At 39.9% G+C, this 26089-nt stretch overlaps 1 protein-coding gene across 3 annotated transcripts in view; it reads left to right on the top strand.

Moving 5' to 3' along the window:
• The first annotated feature begins 7465 nt into the window (after nucleotides 1–7465).
• LOC125464608 (ras-related protein Rab-34-like) overlaps nucleotides 7466–26089 on the top strand; it is a 46892-nt gene continuing 28268 nt past the window's right edge. Inside the window, exons 1-4 of one of the 3 annotated variants that reach the window (XM_048557208.1) lie at nucleotides 7466–7718; nucleotides 8202–8374; nucleotides 12037–12103; nucleotides 19615–19706. In XM_048557208.1, the coding sequence (XP_048413165.1) occupies nucleotides 12050–12103; nucleotides 19615–19706 (146 nt within the window). In that variant the 5' untranslated portion in view covers nucleotides 7466–7718; nucleotides 8202–8374; nucleotides 12037–12049. The other 2 variants (XM_048557205.1, XM_048557206.1) reach the window with 2 other exon arrangements.

The following is a 26089-nucleotide window of genomic DNA, read 5'->3' as shown; positions in this document are numbered from 1 at the left end:
CAACCTAAAAATGTGCCCCCTTGACTTGAAATCCCCCATCCTAGAGAAAAGACAATTAGCATTAATTCTATTCTTACTTTTTGACGTTGCATCTCAATCTCCTATGCTCCAGTGGAAAATGTCCCAACCTATAATTCTTGAAGATTTTTGATAGTTCACATTGGCAGAATATATAAACAAGCAATGAATGGCTAAAAAGGAAATAAGGAGGGAGAAATTAGAGTGTGAGAGAAAGTTAGCTATAGCTGTGAAGATAGAGCAAAGCAATCTCACAACCAACTGATCAGACCTAAACAATGCAGCATTGCCATGAATGGTAGCAGGCAATAAAACAACTCACGGGGGGGGGGGGGGGGGGGGCGGAGGAAGTTCCGTATCCCAATCATCAATGATGGAGCATCACAACACATCAATGCAAAAGACAAAGCTGAAACATTTCAAACAACCTTCAGCTCAAAATATAAACTGCAGCTTCCTCTGCAGATCCGCAGCATCACAGATGCCAGTGCCAGTCGATTAGATTAACTTCTAATGATAGCAAGAAACAGCTGAAGATGCCAGTGTTATAACTGTGCTGGAGCTGCTTGGTTAGGGGCTCAGCTTGTTTGGAAGACATGTCTTTGGTACTATTGCTGGAATGATGTTAGAGCTCATGACCATTGCAGTATTTGGTGCCTTCCTCTGTGTGAAAGAGTTTCTCCTATTTGTTCTCACACTAACTTGTGGCACCAAGAGTAATCCAAATATTACTAGTCTTGAAGAGCTACTTTTTAAATTCCTGCCTAATTTTCTATATTCTCTCCTCAGAACCTTGTCCTTTTCTCTTATGCAATTTGTTCCAATATGTATAATGGCCTCCTGTTGGTCCCTCTCCCCTTTTGAGAATATTCTGCACCCTCACCAAGATATCCTTGATCCTGGCACCAGGGAGGCAACACACCATTTTGATGTCTCTTTGTCGGCCGCAGAAATGTCTGTCTGTGCCTCTAACTATCACAACAGATTGCTTGGAACCTGTTGTTCCCCTCGTTACATGAGAGCCAATCTTGGTAGCAGAAACCTGGCTGTCAGTGCTATTTTCTGCTGAGAGTCCATCACCCCTACATTTTCCAAAACAGCAAACTTGTTTGAGATAGGGATAGCCGCAGGAGACTCCTACACTAGGTGCCTACCTCGCCTACCTTTCTGGAGGTAACCTATCTACCTGAACATATCTGCGGTTTTATTACCTTTCTGCAACTGCCATCCATTACACCCCTAACTCCTACAACAACACTATCAGTGGTACTTGTTCAGTGATGCGCAGTTTGGGTTCAGGCAGGGCACAAAGCACAAGGCAATAACCATCTCAAACCTGAGGCAATCTAATCATCTCCCATTGTCATTCAGTGTCATCACCATCACTGAATTCTCCAATATCAATATTCTGGGGGAGCAGTGTTGCCATTGACTAGAAACTGAAAGGAACCAGCCATATGGATACAGTGGCGACAGGAGCAGATCAATGGCTAGGAATTTTGTGACAAATAACTCAGAAGAGTTTGAAAATATGTACCAAGCTTCTTCCCCATTGTTGTCAGATTTATGAATGGACCTTTCATATATTAGAGTTGACCTTCCTCTGCACCTTCTCTGTAGCTGTAACATTGGATTCTGCATTCTGTTCTTTTATCCTGATACAAGGTTGTCTGGATAGCATGTAAAACAATACCTTTCACCCTATCTCGGCACATGTAGCAATAATAAATCAAATCAAATCAAACTTCCTACCTCCTCAAAGCCACCATTTAAAAGCACAAGTTGGAAGCATGATTGAATACTCTCCAATTGTTTGGATGAGTGCATCTCCAACAACACTCTAAGTGTACCAAACTAACCAGGACAAAACAATTCACTCATTTGGCACCCAACCCATAATCTTCAACATTTATTCCTTCACCACCGATGCAAAATACAGCAGTGTGTACCAGCTACAAGATGCATTGTAGCAACTCACCAAGATTCCTTTGACAGTACCTTCAAATCTGCACCTTTACCACCAAGGAGGCTAAGGGCAGCTGACATGTGGAAGCACCACCATCTGCTAGATGCCCATCTACAACATGCAGTCTTGATGTGGAACTATTTTGCTATTCCTTTACTGTTGCTAGATTCATATTCTGGAACTTGCTTAAGTTAGAACTGAGTGAGTACTGAACCTCCATGGACAGCAACACTTCAAGAAGGAGCTCACTACCACTTTGTCAAGGGCAATTAGGGATTAGCAATAAGTACTGTCCTATCCAGCGGTGCTACATCCCATGAATGAATAGAAAAAGAAGCAAGAGTTTCTAAAAGGGCTTAAAAACAGTAAGTATTATTAAAGCACAGATTGGTCCACTAGGGTGGAAGTCTTTGGAATTAATAATGGAAAATAAGGAAGTGGTAGATAAATTAAATACTTCACTTCACTGTAGAAATCATTATAAATAATGATGTAAGGAACCACAATATTTTCCTCCTGGACTGTAGACGGAAATGGAAATTGAACATTGCTGAAATTGCAGGTCAGATGTGCATCTTGGAACAAAATCAAGTCACGCACAATTTTAACTGTACAAAACAAATTTGCTTTTAGAGCAGCGAGACTGTAAAATTATAAAGTCAGAGTGGAGATTTTGAGTTAAGGAAAAAAATGCCTGGCGACAGCCCTCAGGTTGTTTGAACTGCAGGTTGCCACAGATCAGGGGAGCAGTGGAGCTAGTGTCATACAGGACCAGCAAGCAGAAAACATCTTTCTTTCTTTTCTCTGTCAGAGCAGAAAGAGGAGAAAAACAAGAAACTTAGCAGAAAGAATTTTAATACAAGAAAAGACCTAAATCTACCTGATCAACTATTGAATTGAGAAGCAACCACCGCTAAAATGAAAAGAATTATGAAAGGCAATTTAACTCTCTCTTGTGATTTGGAATTTTGGCCTTCAGAATTTTATTTTCCCAGCCCATATTTTTCACCCATAATATCTATGTTAATCTGAGTGTTCTTTGCTTATCTTATTCGTGAATGGCTACCTATCTATTTGGGATTTTAAAAGGATATAGCTTAGGTTAATAGTAGATAAGTAATCCCTTCTTCTTCTCTGCCAATTGTTAATGGGTATGTATGTTTACAATAAATAGAGATATCTTCCTTTCAGTGATGAAGCCTCACCTGCATGCATTTATCCTGAATAGCAGTCAGTCATGTAAATCGATCATCTTGGTGGGTTATTTGGGTATTTCCACATTTGTGATTGTTTGTAGAAGAGTAGGTCTTGACTATCTGTGCATTTTTCCCACTTAGGTTGTATCAATCAGATGAAATAATTACAATCACCAGTGAAATCATTCTGAGAAAATTATTAAATCTAAAGACTATCAAAGCCCCATATCCTGATGGACTTAGATGTTGAAAGAGGTAACTAGTGGGATAGTCAATGCATTGCTGATCATCTTCCAAAATTCTATAGATTTCAAAATGATTCCCACATATTGAAAGCTAGCAAATGTCAGCTCACTATTTAAGAAGGGAGTGAGAGAGAAAGTCGGGAACTTCAGACCTGTTAGCCTTAAATGAACAGTAGGGAAAATGTTAGAATGCATTATAAAGGGTATGATAAATGATCACTTGGATGTGAGTGATCTGTTTGCGCAAAGGCAGCATGATTTTATGAATGTGAAATTGTGTTTGACAAAGTTCTTGGAGTTTTTTTAGGATAATGCTAACAAAATTGATATAACGTGTTGATGGATGCAGTATGCTTAGATTTTTGGAAGGCTTTTGACAAGGTCCTCCACAGGAGGTTAGTTAGTAAATGCCATCCTTATGTAATCTGGCTTGCATGTGACTCCAGACCCACAGCAATGTCATTAATTTTCTGGGCAATTAGGGATGGGCCATAAATGTTGCCCTATCCAGTGACATCCTCACATGAATTAATTTTAAAAATTAATACACATTGGATAAAAATTAATGTATTTGCATGGGTCAAGGAGAGTAAACTGTGAAGAGGTGTTAGACATCTGCAAAGGAATATGTTACATGGCTGCAAAAAATTGTTAGATGAAGTATAATGTGGAAAATATGAATTTGTCTACTGGCAAGAATAATAGAAAAGCTGCATCTCATTGAAATTGAGAGTGATTGCAGAATTCTGAGCTATACTGGAATATAAATATCTTAGTACATCAATCACATAAGGCTAGAGTGCAGATGCAGCAAGTGATTAGGCAGGAAATGGGACATTATCATTTATTGCAAAAAGAATGGAATGTTAAAATAGTGAAGCTTTACTGTAGCATCGGTGAGACCACATCTGGAGTACTATGTACAGTTTTGATCTCCTTATTTCACAACCAGCAGAATTGCAGAAGAAGCCTTCAAGAAAAGGTACACTTGATTGATTCTTTTCATTGGGTTGAGGGTGTGGAATTACCTTATGAGGAAAGGTTGGAAAGGCTGGGCCTGTGTCCATTTGATCTGTAAGAATGAGAGGTGTACAGATGTCTAGATCTTCTTGAAATGTTTAGGATCCTCAGAGGACTTGACAGAGTGCTGAAAGGATCTTTCTCTTTGTGGGAAATACCTGAACTCGAGGATGCATTTTAAGAAAAAGGTTACTGTTTAAGATGTTTGAGCTTAGTAGTTTCTTTCAAAGTGCTGTGGGTTTTTGGAATTTGCTCTACTAGAGGTGCAAGACCTTTCAAACATTTTTTAAGGCAAAGGGAGGCAGGTTCTCAATTATCTAGGGAAACAAGGGGTTTTGGTTGTTGGTAAGCAGAAATATGGAGTTCAGGCCACAATTAGATCAACCTTGATCCTTACAAATGACAGAAGTCTCAAGGGCTGAAAAGGTCTATACCAGCTCCTAACTCATTTGTTTTTTATATATGTTCACGTACATAGAAAAGGATTGTCTACTTTTTATGTTTGAACTTTCAGTGGCAATATTTTAATGATTTGTCACATCTATGTTAGCAAACCAGCTGGAGTCCAAAAATATTTGCCAACCAAAGTTTGTGACAAACGATGGGTGAATTTTAACTCATTTCACCCAACACAGGCTAGATAGAGTCATAGAGATAACACAGCACAGAAACAAACCCTTCGATCCAACTTGTTCGTGCTGATTTCCTATCTCAATCACATCCCATTTGCCAGCATTTGGTCCATATCGCTCTAAACCCTTCCGATTCATGTATTCATCCAGATGCCTTTTAAATGTTGTAATTGTACCAGCCACCACCACTTCCTCTGGCAGCTCGTTCCATGCGTGCGTCACCCTCTGTGTGAAAAAGTTGCCCCTTGGATCCCTTTAATATCACCCCCTTCCTCACCTTAAACCTATGCCCTTCAGTTTTGGACTTCCCTACCCCAGGGAAAATACCTTGCCTATTTACCCAATCCACAACCCTCATGATGTTATGAGCCTCCATAAGGTATCCCTCAGTCTCCAATGCTCCAGGTAAAATAGCCTCAGCTTATTCAGCCTTTCTCCATAGTTCAAACCCTCCAACCCTGGCAACATTCTTGTAAAACTTTTTGAACCTTTACTAGTTTCACAACAACCTTCCTATAGCAGTGAGATCACAATTGCACACAATATTCCAAAGTGGCTGTACAGCCTCAACACGACCTCCTAATTCTTATACTCAATGCACTGACAAATAAAAGCAAGCATTCCAAATGTCTTCTTCAAGGAAGATGGAAAGAAAACTAAAATTTATCCTGGACATTTACTGTAATGTTTCACCTCTTAGCTATTTTAACACACATAATGCTCTTCAACCAATAAGGCATTTCTTCAATGTCTGCAATTTTGATAAAATCCTAAGGTCATTTCAATGGTCTATTGAGCGCAGTGTCCACCACATATCCACATATCCTCTGGTCAGTAAAAGCATGTAGAGCAGAAGCAGACTCTCCATTAGGAAAATGTGAAGCATACCTTTGTGGAGTCAAGCCCGCACAAAGAAAATGTGGACTTTTATCAAGCAGGATCATCCAATGCTAGATGAATTAACGCTTATTAATCTCTCCTGCTGTAATAAATTACAGTACCTGAATGCCAGTTGATTGGCTCCTGGGCCACAGAATATTTGCAAACTGCATCTGAATAGCCTGGACAGGCTCACCACATGTATATTAATGAGACCATGCCATTAAAATGTACCTGACCTGTTATAGTGTCTCCTGGGTGCCTGGACTCTTTAATGCCTGCTACAAGAGATATTGGAATTCTTCTGGTCTTTGTGACTACTACCTGGAATTTCTTCTGATTTTTTTTTCTGTAAGAATGCATACAGGGATGTTTATATACCTTGTAGAACTACAGCACAGAAACAGGCCTTACGATCCAATAGGTCTGTGACAGCTTTTGCTCTTCAAACCACCGTACTTCATGTTAACCCATATCCAGCAATGCTTTTCACCATTGTGTACTCAACTTTCCCTTAAGTCTACTTGCTTCAACACCTCTACCTTCTCCATCAGCTTTCAGCATGTAACTCATTTGCAGATTTTGGTCATTCTAAAAAGCTTAATTTTCTTATGATTCCAGCCAGAAACATAATCCCAGGTATTCATTAGCCTGAATATAACCCTGCACACCCCACACTTACATTCAATCTCAAAATATTCACTCATGAACAGGTTTCTGTTATATTCTGATTATCCATCCTCTGTATAATAGGTTTCCTAGAACCTTCACAGTAAAAACATAACAACAATATATATTTTTACATTGTCAGTAAGCGTCCTTATATATTAAGGCTGAGTGGCTTTCTGAGCAGAAATTCCCCTGCACACTACAGAAATAAAGCCCAAAGACTAAAATGCAGCTAGTAATATTCTTATTTCAGAAAATATGCAAAACAGTTCAGTATCAGTTCTCCAGCACCTTCCTCACAGTTTGATACTACAACAACTTCTGAACATTTGGATAGCTCCCGGAACTTCCCGAAGGCTAGACATTATTACCAATATTTGCAAACTGCTCAGAGTGCAAGGCTTGGACCTGTCACTTGCGACATTGCATCGGTTGTTCGAGACGGATTAAATGTTCTGTGGGCACGGTAAATGGGTATGACGACCGATTGTATTGGCCATACTACACTCTAATCAAAAATGTAGACTTTTTTATGAGAAAAGGTGATTTTAAAAAACCTGCCTTTTTTTGCTCACCTGTCCTCAAATATCATCTCAGTTCAATAACAATCAAATTTGGTTTGATCATGCTCCCAAAAAGTGTCTTGAAGCTTTTTTTTAGCTGAAGGTGCTATATAAAGGGGTGAGGCTGTTGATGCCGAATAGCAGAGGAAATAAATATTGTCCATGCTCTTGAATTATTTCTGCATACCGGGTTTCTGTTAAGATTTGCTACAGTCATCCCAGCATCTGTGCAGAAGGCTGGGATCTCCCCCTCTGGCTGAAACACATACAGTCCTGGTTATGAATCCTGTGAGGAGCAGCAGCAGGAGGGAGTTCTGGAAGCAGCAATGGAAAACAGCTGTCGACTCTAAGCAGGGCGCCTTGCGGGGACTTGGGAATTTTGGGGCAAGTCATTCAGTGAGCCATCCCTCCTTCTTTTCAGGAGAGAGAGGAAAAAAAAATCCGGCCACGTTGATTCTCGGCGAGAGAGCGATAGCCGAGATTGTAATTACATTTCTGAGGAAACAATAAAAACCCTGAGGGATTTCAAGGTAAGAGGGTCGTGGAAAAGAAAACTTTTCGACCACATTGTGTGTGCGGTTTGATCTGTGGCATGCAGAGGGTGAAAATATTCCAGGATTAGTTCCCACCTCCTTTCCTAACACCCGTTCGAGCTGAAGACGGTAAGATCTTGTCGAATTTCAGATTGTCTTAAGAATCTAACCTTTCGGGTGTAGTTTGTATTGATTTATTTAGCGTTTACAGGGCGCCGCTTTGTAGCAGGAGTTAACGCAATCGCTTTAATTGTATCGAGTTTACAGTCTGACGCGAAATTGAAACATAATCACACAGCACCTAGATTTATCACTGGTCTGAAAACGCTGTTAACTTGTGCCAAACCAATGATAATAGTAAACGGCGTTGCTGTAAACTGTGACCTCTTGTTTCCCCTAGATGCAGTTTACTAACCCTGCCGAGTTCATACAAACTTGGAATAATCGTTCGTGGTAACATTTACTTTGGTTCCCTTCCAGCCCTGAGGAAGTCATGTTCTATAGTTTCCGGAGGGGGAAACGGCTGTTTGAGTTAAGGGCACCCGGCCAGAAATCTGGAAACATTTGACTGGCAGGACTTGGGAGAACAAAAGAGGCGAGGGATGTCTTTATTTTTGAGGGGAAACTGCGAGCAAATGCAAGGGGAGAGAAAAGTAAGCAAAACTTCATAAACCTCAAAGAAGTTCCCCCCCCCCCCCCCGCCCCGTTTGATTCGGGATAGCAGATTCTGTCCCTCAATTTCGGGCTGTTTCACTGCATTCCACCCAACCACCCCCTACCACCACCAAAGACACTTTCACCAGCGAAGTTAGTCTCGTCCGTACAGGGTTGGGATTGCTCAGGGGCACCAGTCATCCCAGAATGTAGATTAAATGAAAAGTTGTAGATAAACTGCTTAAAAGTTTAGTTGCAGCTGGTTCACAGTCTATTAGGCATCTGTGTTGATTTGCAGTCTCCTATTACCTGTTTCGGGTAGTTCTGCATGAGGTCTGCAAACCTGGGGTGGGAGGTGATTTGTTGGAAATGAAGAATGCAGACGGTGCCCTTCTCCCCTCGAACCCCCCTATCTTCCCCAACCCTGGCTGCAGCACCTAGCAATTTGACGATCAAAGATCCAGCAATTTAGCCCGACTGTACGTGAATTCTTTTTGCAGTTTGTCTTATTTTAAAAATGAATTCCTGGCCTACGTACAGATTTTATTCCGGTCAACAAGGGAGAACTCAAATCTCTGGACTGTTTGTTTTCTTGATACAGATATTGGATCCTCTGCCACTTAAATCCAGGGAGTAGTTGGTGGCGCCAAGTTTTTGGGGACCTCTAGTGCCACTACAAAGCACTGGCACACTTCATACTAATTCTTTTGATAGGGCAGTCCATTAAATGGTGCATAATATCACAGGATTATTTTCTGTTTCTCTTTAGGTCACAATGGCATTGTAGTGTGACATCCATATTCCACCAAAAAGTTTTAGTGAGTGAAAAGGCAATGGGACCAGCCCATTGGTCATTGCAATGTTGTTTGAGGGATAGATATTATCCAAACACCAGGGAGAAGTCCCTCACTGTTTTTGGAAATAGTGCAGTCCATCTAGATCTTGGAAGAGAGCCAACCAACAGTAAGATGAATGCTTTTTCAAAACTCCTTGTGAATCAGCCTGGTTGGTGAAGTTCCCTATGTTGCCTTCCCCTGTGCCCCCAACCCCCACCCACATATACTGTCGACTTGATTATTCAGATATTGAGTGGCTAAAGTTTCCATGGAGGAGTGATTTATGTCTGAACCTTCACCGACACACCATCTAAGATCCTTTTCTCTTCAAAGAGCCTATACTCTTATTTCTCCCACAAGGAGATTAATCATTAAAATTGACCCTCATGCTGAAACCTGGAAAGAGCTATGCTCGGCCCATTTGCCTAATTAATGGGTAAATGGTAACTCAGAACATGTTAGTACCAGCAATTTAAGATGTAAGGAAATGAATGGAATATTGATTCAATATTAATTTGTGACTCTTAAGACTCTGTATAGAATGGTAATGAGCACTGTTTCAAAGAAGAGTTGGAGGGGTTTCCCTGAGGTCCTGGACAATACCTATCCTTCAGTTAACAAGACAAAAAGTCTTGAGCTGGCTCTAGTGCTTTTTCATTCACTAAAAGAATGTTGCCATTTGGATGTCAGCCTATAGTATACACCAATGACTTTAATGGAATAAAATCAGAAGACCGTGGATTGCTGAATCACTAACACTCTGAATATATAATCACGTAAAGTCAAAATCTGCTCAATTGAGGTTGAAGGTAATAAATAAACATTTGAGAGTACATTAGCTAAAAATGTATGAATTAGAAACATGAGTAGACCATTTGGATTTTTAAGCCCACTCTGTCATTGAACCAAATAATAGCTTGTCTGATTGTGGACTTTATTCTACATTGTTACCTAACCCTCAATAACCTTTAACTCCCTTGATAGCCTATCAACCTCTGCCTTTTAAAACATTAATTGACCCTTCCTTCCATGCCTACTGGGGAAGAAAATTCCATTGGCTTACAGTCCTGTGAGGAAACATTTCTAAAGTAGAATGGAATCGTGGGAAAGGTGGGAAGTGTTAAAAGAGTTTGAACTGATGGTGAGGATGTGAGGTCAGAAACACAGCTTGTGTTTAAATAAGTTTCCAAGGTTATGAACAGACTGTTTCAACTGAAAGGGAGAGAGACAAAACTTGGTGCAGAATTTTTAAGATATTGCCTTTGGTCTTTCCAATGTTCCAGTTTATTTAGTTTATTTGAGATTGCAAAATGCTTCTGAAGAGAAAAGCCAATGAGCAATATTGTGAAATAACAGGCAGATAGTATTGATCTATCAGAAGGTAACAAGTTGTTGATTCTTTTTCTATTTCTAAAGTCTCTTTATTCTGAAAACAAATACAAACCAAATGTAATGGTTTTTGTAGTCACCTAAAAGTACAGTCAATTTTCACTTTCACTGCTCCGAGGGATCTAATGACTGCTCTTTTTTGAGCCTGCCTGATCTTCATTACATTCAAATCAACAAAATTAAAATGAGGTGCTGTCCAATAAAGGTGTAGTGACATGCCTCCCCGGAGTATATAATCCAAGCATTGAGAAGGAAATTGGTTACACTGTGCAAAAGGACATAGAATCAGATGAAAACCATTCAGTCCATCAGGCTAGTTCTGCCACTCAAATAGATCACAGTTGATCTGTATCATTTTCTTAGGTTCCTTTCTGTGCTCCATAGCCTCTGAGACATTTACCAAGAAAAACCTGGCAACTTCAGCCTCAAAATCTTTAAATGATCTAGAACTCAGCCTATTGAGGGTACAAGTTCCAGATTTCCATCACTTTGTGTGAATAAATCCCTCTCAATTTTGTCTTAAATTGTCAAATTGTAATTTTAATCTTATGTCCTTTTGTTGGGATCCTATTACCAGATGAAATAGGTTCTCTGTATCTATCATAGTAAATTCCATTAAACACCTCTAGTAGATCAATTGCAGCCCTCCAAACATGGAAATACAGCGAAAAATAGAAATTGCTGGAGAAACACAGCGGTTCTGGCAGCGTCTGTGGGGTCAATAATGTGACTAAACAGCTGCATTTCACAATTGGGTAAGTGTTCTATGGATGAGGATACAGTCGTGAGTTGGAATTCTACCACAGATTTCTTTCTACAGATGCTGCCAGACCTGTTGAATTTCTTCAGTAATTCCTGTTCTTGCTTCAGATCTTCAGCCTTTTGTAGTCCTTGTCCTATTGTGGAAGTACAACCCCTACTTTTTGCAATCTTTCCTCATAATTTAAAATTTTTAAACACAGGATTGTCTTGTTGAAATGTTTTCCTGATTTTACCTGTCCCATCCAACTCTTAAATTAAGTCGCCTCCTTCTGTTCTGCCATAGTGTTTAGATAAAGGCTATAATCAAATTGTAGCTATTGAGGGGAGAATTCTAACTCACAACTGCATCCCCATCATTGATGTTTCACTTCTTTACAATAATTTCATGAAAGGTGACCAAACCATTGTATAAATCTTGCAGCTCTGGCAGGAACTGACAAACCTGCTGAGTTTTACCAGCAATTTCTGTTTTTCATTTCAGATCTCCAGCATCTGCAGTTCTTTTTTTTAAATATTAATCTCCTTAATTTTGTCAATTTGACCTATCTATATGAAAGAAAATTAGTTTGGATACTGTCCAAACAATGAACATTTTAACAGAAAGGATATTGTATATAAAGCAGTGTTGCTCATGAACATGCTGTTGATTACATAATTTTTAATATCCTGTACAGATTAATAGCCAACATGAGTGTACTTCCACCTGTCAGAAGAGATCGAATCATACCGGAACTCCCTTTGGTAAGGTAGACTGCTCACTGTTGTTTGAACCATCACTTACATGATTCCAGAATGGAGTATAAAAACTTATGTTACATTCTGTTATATAACACATCTTTCAGTACAAAATCACACTTTGGTCTACATGCAGGAGTATAGGAACTGGTAATTTAAGGATCGTAGTCAGTTTTCTGGTTGGCTAAGCTACAAATAATCCAATTGTAAAATGAGCCAGACAGCCGAAATGTAGATTTTTAGACAACAGATATCACAGCATGTGTCAGATTCATCCAACGTTAGTGGACGTTGGTTGTCAATCTCCCAATTTGAACAGTAAATGTGAGAGCTTTATGATGTAAAATAACATTGTACTAGTGCTGTTTGTTATCTTGACAGCAGAGACGGGAAATTATAAGACTTGGACTATCTGTGGGCGATGCCACAGTAGCTGTTTTGGGGGAGGCAATGGTGTAGTGGTAAATTCAGTGGACTATTAATCTGGAACCACAGTCTAAAGGTCTGGTGATGTCAGTTCAAATCCAACCATGGCAGAAATTTTAATTCAATAAAATCTGGAATTTTAAAAAAAGTTTTGGATACTGCCCGAACAATGAACATTTTAACAGAAGGTATATTGTATATAAAGCAGTGTTGCTCATGAACGTGCTGTTGATTACATAACTTTTAATATCTTGTAAGATTAATAGCCTAATGCTTATCATGAAATGTCATTGTCAATTGTTTAAAACCTCATTTGGTTCACTGAAGCCCTTTAGGGAAGTATAATGATTGGAATCAGGACCAGGTGGATCCCAGTAAGATCTATGAGATCCTTGATTGGTGCTGTTAACCTGGACCAATCAGGGACCCCTGGCTGACAGATATGAACAGAAGATTCAGAAGGTCACTTCAGTCTAGAGACTGGCTCTGAGCTGGCTGGTCAGAGTCTATGTACTGTGCACATGTAAATAAAGAGTGACTTGGTGACAGGCTACCGGCCTCTCTGCAGTGATTTCAGAAAGGAACTCTGCTATCATTACCTGATCTGGTGTCCACGTGTTTCTTGATCTACAGCAGTGCAATTGAGTTTTAACTGCCCTTTGGACAATTGGGAATAGGCATAAATGCCAGCAACACCCACATCCCATGAATGCATATTTTTTAAAAAGTTGATATCATAAACCACAGGGCTTAAAAATAATTTGTACACAAACTGACCTTGTGATTTTATAACATTGTTAGGAAAACATTTAATATTTCAATATATCCACTGTTCATATGGTTTATAAGTCATTTTCACTTTGATGAATGGGGTCCTGGGTGATGGTGTGTACCACAGTACCCCTGTCCAAGAATTTTCAGTCATTGGCACACAGAGAGCTCGTGGGTTGTAAAAAAGATGCTTGTTGCAAGAATGAAATAGACTTCATCTTGTAGCTGCCAGTGCTCCATATAAAATTGGAATTCCTGTCAGTAAGCCGCACATTGCAGAGTTTTCTGCCTAACCAAATCCCAGCACTTAGAATGAGTTTCTTTGTTTTTGTTTTTTTTGTTCAGATTTCAGATAATTTGCTTTATACATTCAGTTAAAGGGAACTCTTTGGCACATCTGTAAGTGGCTTTCCTGGGCAAGCCAAAGTGGCTTCCTATTCAAATTAATTAAGTGCAGCAAAAAAACAACCATTAAACATAATATTGATACAGTTCTGTCTGAAATATCTGAATAATACATGTTATTCCAGGAAACTAAACAGGTATTCAACAATAGCAAAGTAATTAGCTCACAAAGTTTGAAATAAATCCCTGTATTTTACAGTTAAAGCAGCCATTTATAATTTTTTAAAGAAGCTAACTATTTCAAAATGCTTTGGCCATGGTCTTCTGGTCACAACGCCAATAAAATCCATTACAAACAAAAGGGGTCGTGATAGAAAGCCTGGGCCCTTATTTTGGTAACATTAGAATAATCATTGTCTTCTTATCTTTATCATCTGGAGCAAACACATTGAAGTATACTTGAAACACAATACTAGAAAGTGATTATGTGCTGAAATATGACTGATCATGGTTTTAATGATTTCTTTGAGCAGTACCTAGCAGAGATATTCTCTACCTATGCTGATGTAAGTATCTGGGTGAAGGAATGGTGAATTGTAAGACTGGTCTAGCGTGAGGCTGTACTTTCAGGAGAGGAACAGAGGAAATAGAAGAGAAAATGAAAAATAAAGGCAGTAGACCTGCATGAACCAGGTCATGCTATGACTAAGGCTAAGTATACACTGTTTGTGTTTCCTGAGCTTTATCATATGTCTCTACTACTGTAATTTTAAGTTGATATACGTATGACTTTACAGTAAAGAGGTTTATGTGATAGCCTTGAAATTATGTTGTCAGTAAGACAGTGTATTTATCTGAATTCCCTTTGCTGCTTGTTTAAAATAATAGGTTGCTACCTCTGCCACGATGAGGAAAGAAATTTCACTAAATGCTCCAAGCATTCTTGCAATCGGGGTCCCTCACTATAATTTCAAGGCCCCTCTTTTTATTTACACAGTCAAATGGTAATATGAAAAACAGCAGCAATACACTTAAAATGCTGCAAGTTTCAGTACTATGGCTGATATAGTTTTGATTCCACCTAAAATGGAGCCCTGCATGTTTGTACCTGCATTGGTTGAAATGATCTCCAACATTATTTATGTTCTAGTCTCAGTTTTAGTAAATTGCGCTTCGAAAATTACCCCTAAGCTCTTACTCTTCAAAAAGTTCTGAAATATGAAAGAGCCCTTTATTGGATCTGTGGCCCCAGTCTAGACTTGTCTTTCAACAAGAATGTTTTTCTCACTTACTTCTTTCACTTTATTTCTGCGTAAAACTTTAAGTGTCAAGTAAGCAATAATTGCCAAGAGTGGTCTTGCCTATTCATTTCCTAAAGTCTGCAGGCCAGAATCAGCAAAGTCTGAAAGTTTAAGTATTCAAGTAATATACATATAATAAAATATGATTATATCAGTCTAAAACTCATTGTTGGCATCCTGTTCAGAGTGTGACCATTGAAGCTCCTCAGGAGAAATTATGCCTGCTTTAAATGAAACTAAATTGCATGTAGATAATTGTTTCCCCAACCACACAGCTGGTTGATTGACAGAGCACTGGATTATTGAGCAGTGTTCAAGTGAACTAAAAAGATATTTAAGCTGTGACAATTGCTCAGGAGAGTGGAGCCCAATGATTATTCTTGAAAAAGTTATTGTAAAAGACTTGTCATTTTGTTTTTCTGTGTTTTTGATTGTGGGTTGAAATAGAAGGAGGACTGTTACAAAACCCAAAGATTGTGGAAGGGACCTCTGCATGTTTTAAAAGCAATTGACCAAAACTCATTGTAAGTGGTGTTTACACTGCTGCTTTGCTCAACCAATGGGAAAAGCTAATTGCAGATGGGTTGACACTGGAGATGTGTACAAGGTGGGTGTCAGCTGACAACAAGTAGCTGATTGGTTTGGGGAGTTGTGACCTGCTGTGGATAACAATGACTACCTGCCTACTATTTGATAAGCTCCCAGGTAGCTGAATAGCCTGGCATGTGAAGGAAATGGCTAGATCCCTTCGAACCTCTTCTGGAGTGCTGTGTCCAGTTTTGGTCTCCCTGTTAAAGGAAAGATATTATTAAGCTGGAGAGGGTTCAGAAGAGATTTGCCTGGATATTGACAGGAATGGAGGATTTTTATTTATAAGGAGAGGCTAGATAACCTAGGAATTTTTTTCACTGGAGCCTGGTAGGTTGAGGGGTCATTGTATAGAGGTTTATAAAATCATGAGGTGTATAGATTAGGTGAATGGCAGGTGTCCTTCCCCTAGAGCGGAGGATTCTAAGACAAGGGGACATATTTTCAAGGTGACAGGAGAAAGATTTAAAAAAGACATGAGAGTTAATTTTTTTACACAAGTGTAAAGGTGTGAAATGGTGTGAAATGAACTTTTAGAGGAAGTGGTGGATGCAGGTGCAGTTACAACGTTTAAAAAGGCAGTTAGATACGTACATGAATAAGAAATATTTGGAGGGATATGGGTCAACCGCAAGCAGGTGGGACTAGTTTAATTTGGGATTATAGTTGGCATGGACTGGCTGTACCAAATGGTCTGTTTCCATGCTGTATGACTCTATGACTATGCTGTCCATCTCCATCTGTAGTAACAAATGCCTAAAGCCAGTTTATTTTCCCTCCCCAGTTTCGGTAAGCTATGCCTTTCAACCAATAGCTAAGAGACTTCGCTATTTGTGAGCTAGTCACTCTGTGCTTTCTGCAAGAAAGCTAACAGTACCCGGAGTCAAGATGTTGAAGAACAGCAAACAAAAATGAATAGGTTCAGCAAACCCTGTGGGAATAAGCCATTAAAACGCCTTCCTACTTTTTTCCTTTCATGCATAACACCAATGTTTTTTTCCTGCCTGTTTCTATATGTGTGTGTGCATGTGTGTAGAGGGAGTTTTATAAAGGATTAGAGTTTTAGCTAGCAGAATAATATATTAATACTTAATAGTCATCTACCTGTAGCTAGAATCAGTTTATTTATAATAAATAATAATTCTTATTAAGTACGGATACCTGGTCCATGCTTTCCATGAGACTCAGTCTAAAAAGACAGGTAAAGTGGGTATTTTAGTCTATTTTCGTAAAATCTTTAACTTTTGTGGTGACTCTAGGAATAACAGGGCAAGTGAGAAGTCACACTATTGAAAACGCAGGCTTTCAGAATATAAGCCATTTGATTTTACATCAAAACCATGGAGGTTCCCAATCACACTGTGTGGTAAAGGATTCCTATAATGGACTAAGGACACTGTCCTCACTCGTCAGAAAAGCCTAGTTCAGCAAACATAGGAGATCATTTCAGTTAGTCAGTTGTATTTGCAGAATGCGATCTACATAGAAACAGGCCAGAGTCAAGTTGGTGAATCTAAAGAATTTTATAAATTCTTTAATTTGTATAATTTTACGTAAGAGCTTATGCTGTATAATTTTATGTCAGAGCTTATGTCTGGCTGAATGCCCCTCAGAGATCTTTCTTACTAGAAAATCCTTTACTCCGTCATAGAAACTCAGCATATGTAGTGCTGCAGATAACTCAACACACAGCTGGCCAGACTGTGGTAAATTCAGATGGCAATTTATATGACTTAGGTTTTAATCATGCTATCCTTGGTAAGACAACTTCACACGGGTACTAGTGGAATGGGCAGCAGTATGTACTCCCTAAAATGGCAAAATGCGAAAATCGCTTCACTGCATCGAACAAGATAATAAATGAAAGCATAGCAAGAATGCCGTGGCGGGATTTCAAAACTTTTGTTCTTTTGAGGAGATAATCATAGTTGCTATTGAGTGGGGCAGCATCGAAGGAGAAGGCTGAATGGCCTGGACCTGCTCCTGTTTCTTATGTTTTTATTCAAGGGTATAGGGATAATGTGGAGAGGTGGAATTAAAGTAGGAAATTGGCCATGACTGTATTGAACGTGGAGCAGACTCCATATGGTTGAATGACTGTCTCTTGCTCCTGTTTTTTATGTTCATAACGGATGTAGAAGCAGAGACCTACTCCAAGCTCAAGGCTATCATTAACCAGGTCTTGTTACGTTTTGACCCATACTCACTCGCTGTCACAAAGAGAACATCAGCTTCAAAATGCCACTCATGACATTTTGCTGTGAAGTGGGTGTTTGAGGATTTTTTTTTCAGAAAACATTTCAAATGTGTTCTTCCTTTCTTTTTCTCGGCTTGAAGAGCAGCAAACACTACCACTCGGCAATCCCTGTCACTCACAACGTGGCCTTCATTCTCCGTTTTGGTTTAAAAATTATGCCTCAATCAAATTGACAGAACATTTGAGGCAGAGCTTCACAGATGTTACTGTTACCCTGAGTGCTGCCTGAAAACAGATCATTTGGCAGACTGAGGATTATGCATGGTTTAGACAATTTAGCTGTCTCAATTTCTGACAAAAGCATGCAGCCAGCACATGTGCAATCACATAGAAGTATTATGTTTGGGGCAAGACAGCACACATAATGAATCAGCACTGTGTGAAGGTACCATAGTAAAACATGTTGACACTACTTGCACATCATACTGAGTAGGGTAATAAATTGTTTACCTCTATTTGTATAACATCACAACACAACAAAGATTTGAATTTAATGGCAGTTGATGAAATGTTGAGGTTGGTCTTGTAAGTTGTGGCTTTGGATCATCTGATCGTGCACACCTGGACAGGGCAATTCCAAAAAAAGATAACTAATCACTTAGCAAAATGTAACCAGTACTAAATCCAAATGTACTAGTCTTCAAGGTTGATGTAGTGTTACGGGAGCTATCTCATTTATATTGTACTTTTCATGAATGCTGGACATCCCAAAGTAGTTTACAGCAACTGAAGTGTGTTTGAAGTATATTTGCTATTGCAGTATAGGAATGTAGCAACCAGTTTGCACAGAGCAGACTCCCATTAGCAGCAATGACCAGATAATCACATTTTTTGTGATGTTGACTGGGGCCAAATATTGGCCAAGACAATGAGGTTCAGTCCCTTGCTCACTTCCAAACTAACTCATTGGGCTCCCTTAATAGCTGCCTGAGCAGTCGGATGGAGCCGCAGTTTAATATCACATCCAAAAGAAACCATCTCTAACTGTGCAGTACTCCCCCAGTATTGCACTGCAGTGTCATGTGTCAGCCAATCATGACCTGAAGCAAGTCTTGAAGCTAGAACCTTTTGACTTAGAGATGCGAATGCAACTGACTGTGTCAGCAAGAGCAAAAAAAATCTCAAAATGGGAAAGCGAGTAAAATTCTGACCTGTTTCCCAATTTTGCCCCTTCTTTCTTGAAGAAACTGCCCTTGATGCAGATTAACATTTAGTGTCTTGTACATATCTACCCAGGTGGCTGTAGATTTTGTGTACTAGGCTGCCAGCTGTTTGATTAACTGGAGCAACCATGGTGACCAAACATCCTGCTGTCCTCAAATAAGAACCACAGACACAGCCAGTCAAGCACAGGGCACTAGGCAGGGATTGAAAGCAAGAACACCTTGACTGCTTAATCATAGAAACTCTACAGTGTGGAAGCAGGCCCTTCGGCCCATCAAATCCACACCATCCTTCCAAAGAATATCCCACTGAGACCCAGCCTTCTGCCCTGTACCTGTAACCCTGCATTTCCCATGGCTAATCCACCTAACCTGCACAGCTCTGGACACTGGGCAATTTAGCATAGCCAATCCACCTGCCCTGCACATCTTTGCACTGTGGGAGGAAACCGGAGCACCTGATGCAGACACAGGGAGAACATGCTAACCACTGAGCCATCCTGCTGCCCTGCTTGTGATCTCTTTTTAGCCAAAGGGCATTGAATGTTGCTCCCTCAAGTCAGACTAACTCAGCACAGACTTAGGACTGAGTTTAATTAAAGCCTATCTTCAATTTTTAATTAACCATATTTTGTTAGTGTGATTTGACACCTGTATTTTTTTCAGTGTTTCACAAAAGAAGCCGCTCTCCATACCAAGATCACGTTTAATCCCAGAGTGAAACGTGCCTGCCAGGATGACCGGACAGGAACAGTTGGGTAAGCGTCTTTTGAGCTGTTCCTCAAGATTATTAAGTTTATATCACCGAAGGATGTAAAATCCATCATATTTTTGGTGTGCACAATAACCTTAAGTGAAAACCTACATCAGTTGTATTTATAGCCTGTGTTTGAGAGTACCAATCTAAAGTTTACCAGTTCTGATTAGTTACATCACCCACAAGATAAACAAATTGCTGGAAAAGCTCAGCAGGTCTGACAGCATCCATGAAGTAAAATCAGAGTTCACGTATCAGGTCTGGTGACCCTTTCTCAAAAATCAACGCTGAACTCCGTTCTGAGGAAGGGTCACCGGACCCGAAACGTTAACTCTGATTTTTCTTCACAGATGCTGCCAGACCTGCTGAGCTTTTCCAGCAACTTCTGGTTTTGTTTCTGATTTATCTGCAGTTCTTTCGGGGGGTTTTTTGAGTTATGATGCCCATTCCAGGTACAAAAATCTTTTTACACATTTCACAGAATTTATTAAGTTTATCATAATAAGTACAAAAGAAATAATACTTAAGAACAGCAGGTGGTTTTCAGTTTGTCCACTTCAGGATGCGAGAGCATAGCACTTGTTGACTGGGCATGGGTCTTTTGTTCCGTTCTGTTGAAGTTCTGCTTCACTCTTCAGTCTTCAATCTTGTGCGATGAGCCACAAAAGCACAGTTGTAGCACCACGCCCTGTCTGTGCTCAGAAGCATTCTGAACTCTGATTGACCTATTCACGCACAAACAATCTGTGGTCAGTCTTGGATTGGCTAGTGTCTGTCCGATTCTTGAATCGTTTCTTTAACAGTTAATGTTAGTAATATCCTACTATTTCCTCATTCTTTCTTTGACATGCCAAACATTTTGTAGGGTCCTTTTATGATAGCTTGTCCCTCTCAGCTGACTACCTCCATTTTATTTTGGTAATGATCTAATGAGCCATTAATGTAACAGTTTACTGTGTAATTATCACTCCAAATGTCCATACTGATACATCTAAAATGATCAAACCAACTACAGGACTACGGAAGTCACAAGGGAACCTAACATACACATGCACATAGGCCTCTTACATCTTTTAAACCACATTAATACATATGTATGTTCTTGAGCCAAAACTTTATACCTGAAGTCAATTCTTACATGTGTTAGCCTAAGTTTACATCAGCATGAGCCACAAAACTACAAACCAATGGCATTACTTATGATCCAAGACAAATTGCTCTCATCCTTACCAAAAATTATTACAACTAACCACACTGAAGCAAATATAAATTTAATTCCTCATTTGCTTAATCAAATCAAAAGTATTAATTTTTCAAAAATATTGCAATTCTACATAGTCTGTAAGCATTAGAATGGAACCCAGTTACCATTCTGAATGAGGTAAGGCCAAATCTGCTTGATGCCAAAACTTTCACCAGTAATCGTTTGGAACTTAACAGAATAGCTGTGGTAATTCCTATCTTTTCAAAGGTCCAGAGCATTTCATAATGCAAAGCACTGTTCTGCTGACAAGGTGATTCTGTCTTCCACTGGTCAAACTATCTCAACTATTTTAAGAAGTCACTATATTCTTGAACTGTCCTTCAGAACTTGGACTTTATTTTCTTTTTAAGTGTAATCAGAATTAAGAGGCAACTCCTAATTCTGCAATCTTCAATTCATGGGGAGTTTTTGCCCTCATTCCAAGCTGCCCTACGTTTCTTTATAAAGTTTTACACCCGTGACACAAATATCTGAGTTTGAAACTTGAAGCTTGATTTTCTGGAAGGGTCATCACTTACATGAAGAGATTTTTCAGAGGGCTTTCCACAGGGGTCCAGAGTCAACTGGCTTTAAAAAAGGCTACGCTGGCAACAACCTTGACAAGGTTAAAATGGGGCTTTTGCCCTTTGAGGACCGGAAGACCTGTCTTTGAGAGGTGTTAGCCAATGTGACTGGCAAGCAGCTCAATCCATGAATGTAGTAGAGGCTGTTGCTAGGAACTACAAATGAATCCCAAGGAGAAGATCATGGAAGCAGGAAGTAGAGATGAGTAGAGGCTTTTGGTTAGGGAGGAATTGGGGTTCTCAATGAAGGAGAGAAGGTGCTGGGATGTCAGGTTAAAAAACACCATTATTTGAGGGAGAGGGTTGCAGGAGAAGCGGAGGTGAGGAGAAGGGTGTGAAATACCAAATTATAGTGACGGGGGGTGGGTACACCCTTTTCTTTCTGTCTCTTGCCCTGGGTTGGAATGCCACCCTAAGCTGTGCAAATCCGTCTGATGTAATTTACAATGGCCCCACAGCAGCTGGAAATACTGCTATCAGCATCGTTGTTATTAGGTAAATGCTGCATAGAATTTTTTTTAAAATTTAATTTGCTGCCAGGTGTTCATCTGAGGAGATCAAAAGATAAAAAGCCGTGTATCCAAGTCAGCCACAGTTTCCCATTAGTATGTTTTGAACAGCTTCAAACATGCAGTCTAGACCTCCCAAATAAACATTGTTTTAGCCTCATCAATCCTTGCATCTTTTTTTTAATCCATTGGCAAGGTTTTTGAATTTGGGCCAAAAATCATTAGCTTTTGGCAATTAGTAATGGATGAGTTGGGTTGGAGGTGGTTTGAAGGCAATGACACTACATGACTTGTTCTCAGTAATGGACAGAGACTATATATAACTTTATTCACTGGGCCTTGTCTTGGTGAACTTGTGAGCAAATCACAGTGTAACGTTTTCTTTTTCCGAAAGAGGAAGTTTTCATTCCGTATCTCCAGAAGCACTTTCTAACCAAAATCTTGGCTGTTTTCCACACCTTCTGACAGATGCATTTCCAAGTGAATGAGATGCGAAAAGCAGCAGCAAAGTTGAATAAAAAGAGATCTGACTGATGATGGAAATCACACTGTTCTCCTCGAGATAACTGGGTTACAGTTTGGTTTCCATCAGCAGTGGCTTTTACCTTCTAACCTAAACGATCACATGCCTATTGCAGTGAGCTAACTGAAGAGGAATGTAGCAACGTTGGAGGTCCTGGCAACAGTGTGTGACATCTGAGAAGTAGGGAATGTGTGGGCAGGCCTTTTATTATGTGTTACTTGCATTGTACCAGTTTTATAAAGCTTAGGTGTACGGCTCAGCAAGACTTAAATTAGACGTGATGGCGAGAGGCCAGTATCTCTTCAGAATGTCTCAACATTCGTGACTGTAGCTGCCAGTGTACAGTATTTTGAGGCTGAGATTTCTGAATCCTTCCAGAAACTAGCAAAAATGTGGGGGAAGGGACAAATCTGGTTAATTTGGAATCCACTGTATGCCAGGAGTTTCTATCAAGCTGTAGCAAGACCACACAAAATGGGCATGGACTCGCCACAATCTTGGTCGAGGTTTTAGTTGGCACATCTTCGTAGGGTGGGACAGCCATTGGGAAGCAGTTACATAGCCTGATTTCTGAGCCAAGATTTACAGAAGAACAAAGCTGATATTCAGTTTGTCTGCTTTTGGTTATGTAACAGTATGAAACACTGCAGGAAACCAATTCATGATATAAGATAGTGTGTGTCCATGAATCTGTAATCAGTTTAGGTCTTTTTCCTCATGTAAATCAAAGAGGGAGGGAAAACTCCTGTGTATTTGTGCCTTAAATAGGGTTCAAGACTATATGTAGAATAAAGCTTAGTGTGCCTTCCCAAAGCCAGAACAAATTGTAAAGATAAACTTAATTCAAGGTAAACTATAAATACAAAACAATGAAATAGGGAAGTAAAAATGCTGTCTGATTGAAATATGTGATAAAGAAAAAAATCCTTGCCAGAGTCTTGCTATTTAAGTGGGTTTTTTTAATCCCAGAGGGGCAGAGGGCCATTGACACTTTATTCACTCTCCCAGCACCGACCAGTGTCTCTCTCTCTCTCTCTCTCTGAAATGTTCCGGAATCTTTTGCTCCCTTAAAACCATTGCAGGAGCAAGGCTGGTAACAAACTTGCAGCATCTTGTCAGAGACCATTGTTTTGTTAGAATAAGCCCACACAAGCAGCTGTTTTATAATCAATTTCTAAAAGGGAACTGAGATACCATGATGAAACAGAATCTAATGGCCAGGTGCCCTGCTTGCATGTTTATGTGTGTCTGGGAATGGGTGTTAACATTCTAATAATAATTCAGGAATTTACACATTGAAGTGTTGAGTTTGATTAAACTGAGAAAATTTCAGCAGCAGTCTACTGACTAGCGAGTTTTGAGAAGATTTGTCGCTCAGGTTGAGGTTCTGGATGCGAGTTTGCTCACTGAGCTGGAAGGTTAGTTTTCAGACGTTTTGTCACCATTCTAGGTAACATCATCAGTGAGCGCTTCGTCAGAGGCTCACTGATGATGTTACCTAGAATGGTGACGAAACGTCTGAAAACTAACCTTCCAGCTCAGCGAGCAATCTCACAAGCAGTCTACTGACTGTTTATGGAGAGTATCATTCACATGGTGAGAGCACTTCAGGGGTCCAGCCCACATGTAACCATTAGCTAACATAAATCACCCCTGATCTGGACCCCTGTGCCCTGCTGCTGTTCCTACTATGCTATTGATGGCTAGATGATTAGCCACTACTTACTGCTGGAAATTTCACCGGCATGAGAATTCTCATGTAAAACTATGTAACAGTTAGAAATACTTTCATTTGTACTAATACTCAAATAGGATTAGTGCAAAGTGGAAAAGGTAGATTACAATGAAGGGAAGGGGAGAGTAGAGATAGAGAAAAGCAATTGGGTGAGAAAGAAGACAATGACAGAGAGAGGCAAGGAAGAGTGTGAGCAATAAAGGAGAGGAGGAAGGGAGAGAGAAGATAATGAAGGATTGAGGATAGGAGAGTGAAGTTGGGATGAGGGAAAGGGAGCTGTGAAGGAGTGAATGAAAGGGAGGGAGAGGGAAAACAAGATAGGATAATGAGATAGCAAGAAAGTAAAAGAGATAATGAAGAGCACGAGATGAAGGGGAAATGGACAGATGAAAATGACTGGCAATAAAATGAGAGAGGGGAGAGATGGCAAATAAGGAGAATATGAAGTGAAGAGTTGGTTCCAAAGATAGAGCAGCAATGCTTCAGCAACATCTGTGACCTTTCTCCTGCTGTATGCCCTTTCATGGTAGTTTGTCTAGCTACTTGGGTTGAATTTTCTGTTTAATGTGCCTGAGAAATGCTTAGTTGCCAGGGGAACTATAAACATACAGGAATAATTATAAGCATACAATGAAGTGTACAAGATTCTGAGGAAATCTAACAAGGATACATGTTGAGAGGGTCTTTCTGTTAAGTAGTGAAATCTCAAATCAGGGGACACTCATTAAGAATAGATGCAAAGGAATTTTTTTGCAGACAGCCATAAATGTTTGGAATTCGCAACCCCAGAGGGTAGTGAAGTTATGAACCAAGTTCAAGTCTAAACTATAAAACATGGCAGCACCAGGACAAACCCCCACCAGCCAATCAGTTGAATGTTGGTTGTCAACAAAGTGATGGAAAATGTCATTGGCAGTGGTATCAAGCAGCATTTCCTCAGTATTACCTTGCTCATTGACTTTCAGGTTGGGTTCTGCTAGGGTCACTCAGCTACTCACCTTATTACAGTCTTGATCCAAATGTGACTGCCCTTGACATCAAGGTAACATTTGACTGAGTGTGCCATCAAGGAGCCTTAGCAAAACCTGGAGTCAGTGGGAATTGGGGAGAACATTCCCCACAATTTGGAGTTAGACCTAGCACAAAGAAAGATGGTTTGTGGTAGTTGGAAGTCAATCATTTCTGTCCCGACATCACTGTGGGAGTTCCTTGGAGTAGTGTCCCAGTCCAAATCATCTTCAGCTACTTCACCAATGACCTTTTCTTCATCATAAGGTCAGAGTAGGGCTATTCACAGATAATTGCACACCTCAGATACCAAAGAAGTCTCTGAACACAGGCAACAAGAGCTGAAAAGCGTTCAGGCTTTCATGCCTTGCAAGTGGGAATCAATAACCATCTCTAAGAAGGGAAAATCCATCTTCCCTTGATGTTCAATGACATTACCATCATGGAATATCACGCTATCAACATCTTGGGGACTTACCACTGATTAGAAATTGCATTAGGTGAGTCAAATAAATACTGTGGCTGTAAGAGGAGGTCAGAGTTGGGAATTCTGCGCTGAATAACTTACCTCCTGACACACAAAAATCTGTATACCATCTACAAAGCACAAGCCAGGTGTGTCATGGAATACTCTTCATCTGCCAAGATGACTTCAACTCTAACAACACTCAAAAAGGTTAACACCTTCCAGGGCACAGTAGCCTTTTTGATTGGCACCACATCCACCACCTTCAACATTCACTGTCTCCACCACTAGTGTAGAGTGGGAGCATTGTGTACCG

Source organism: Stegostoma tigrinum, chromosome 27, assembly GCF_030684315.1.
Source record: "Stegostoma tigrinum isolate sSteTig4 chromosome 27, sSteTig4.hap1, whole genome shotgun sequence".
NCBI classification, from domain to species: domain Eukaryota; kingdom Metazoa; phylum Chordata; class Chondrichthyes; order Orectolobiformes; family Stegostomatidae; genus Stegostoma; species Stegostoma tigrinum.
This window is presented reverse-complemented; position numbering and strand designations above follow the sequence as displayed.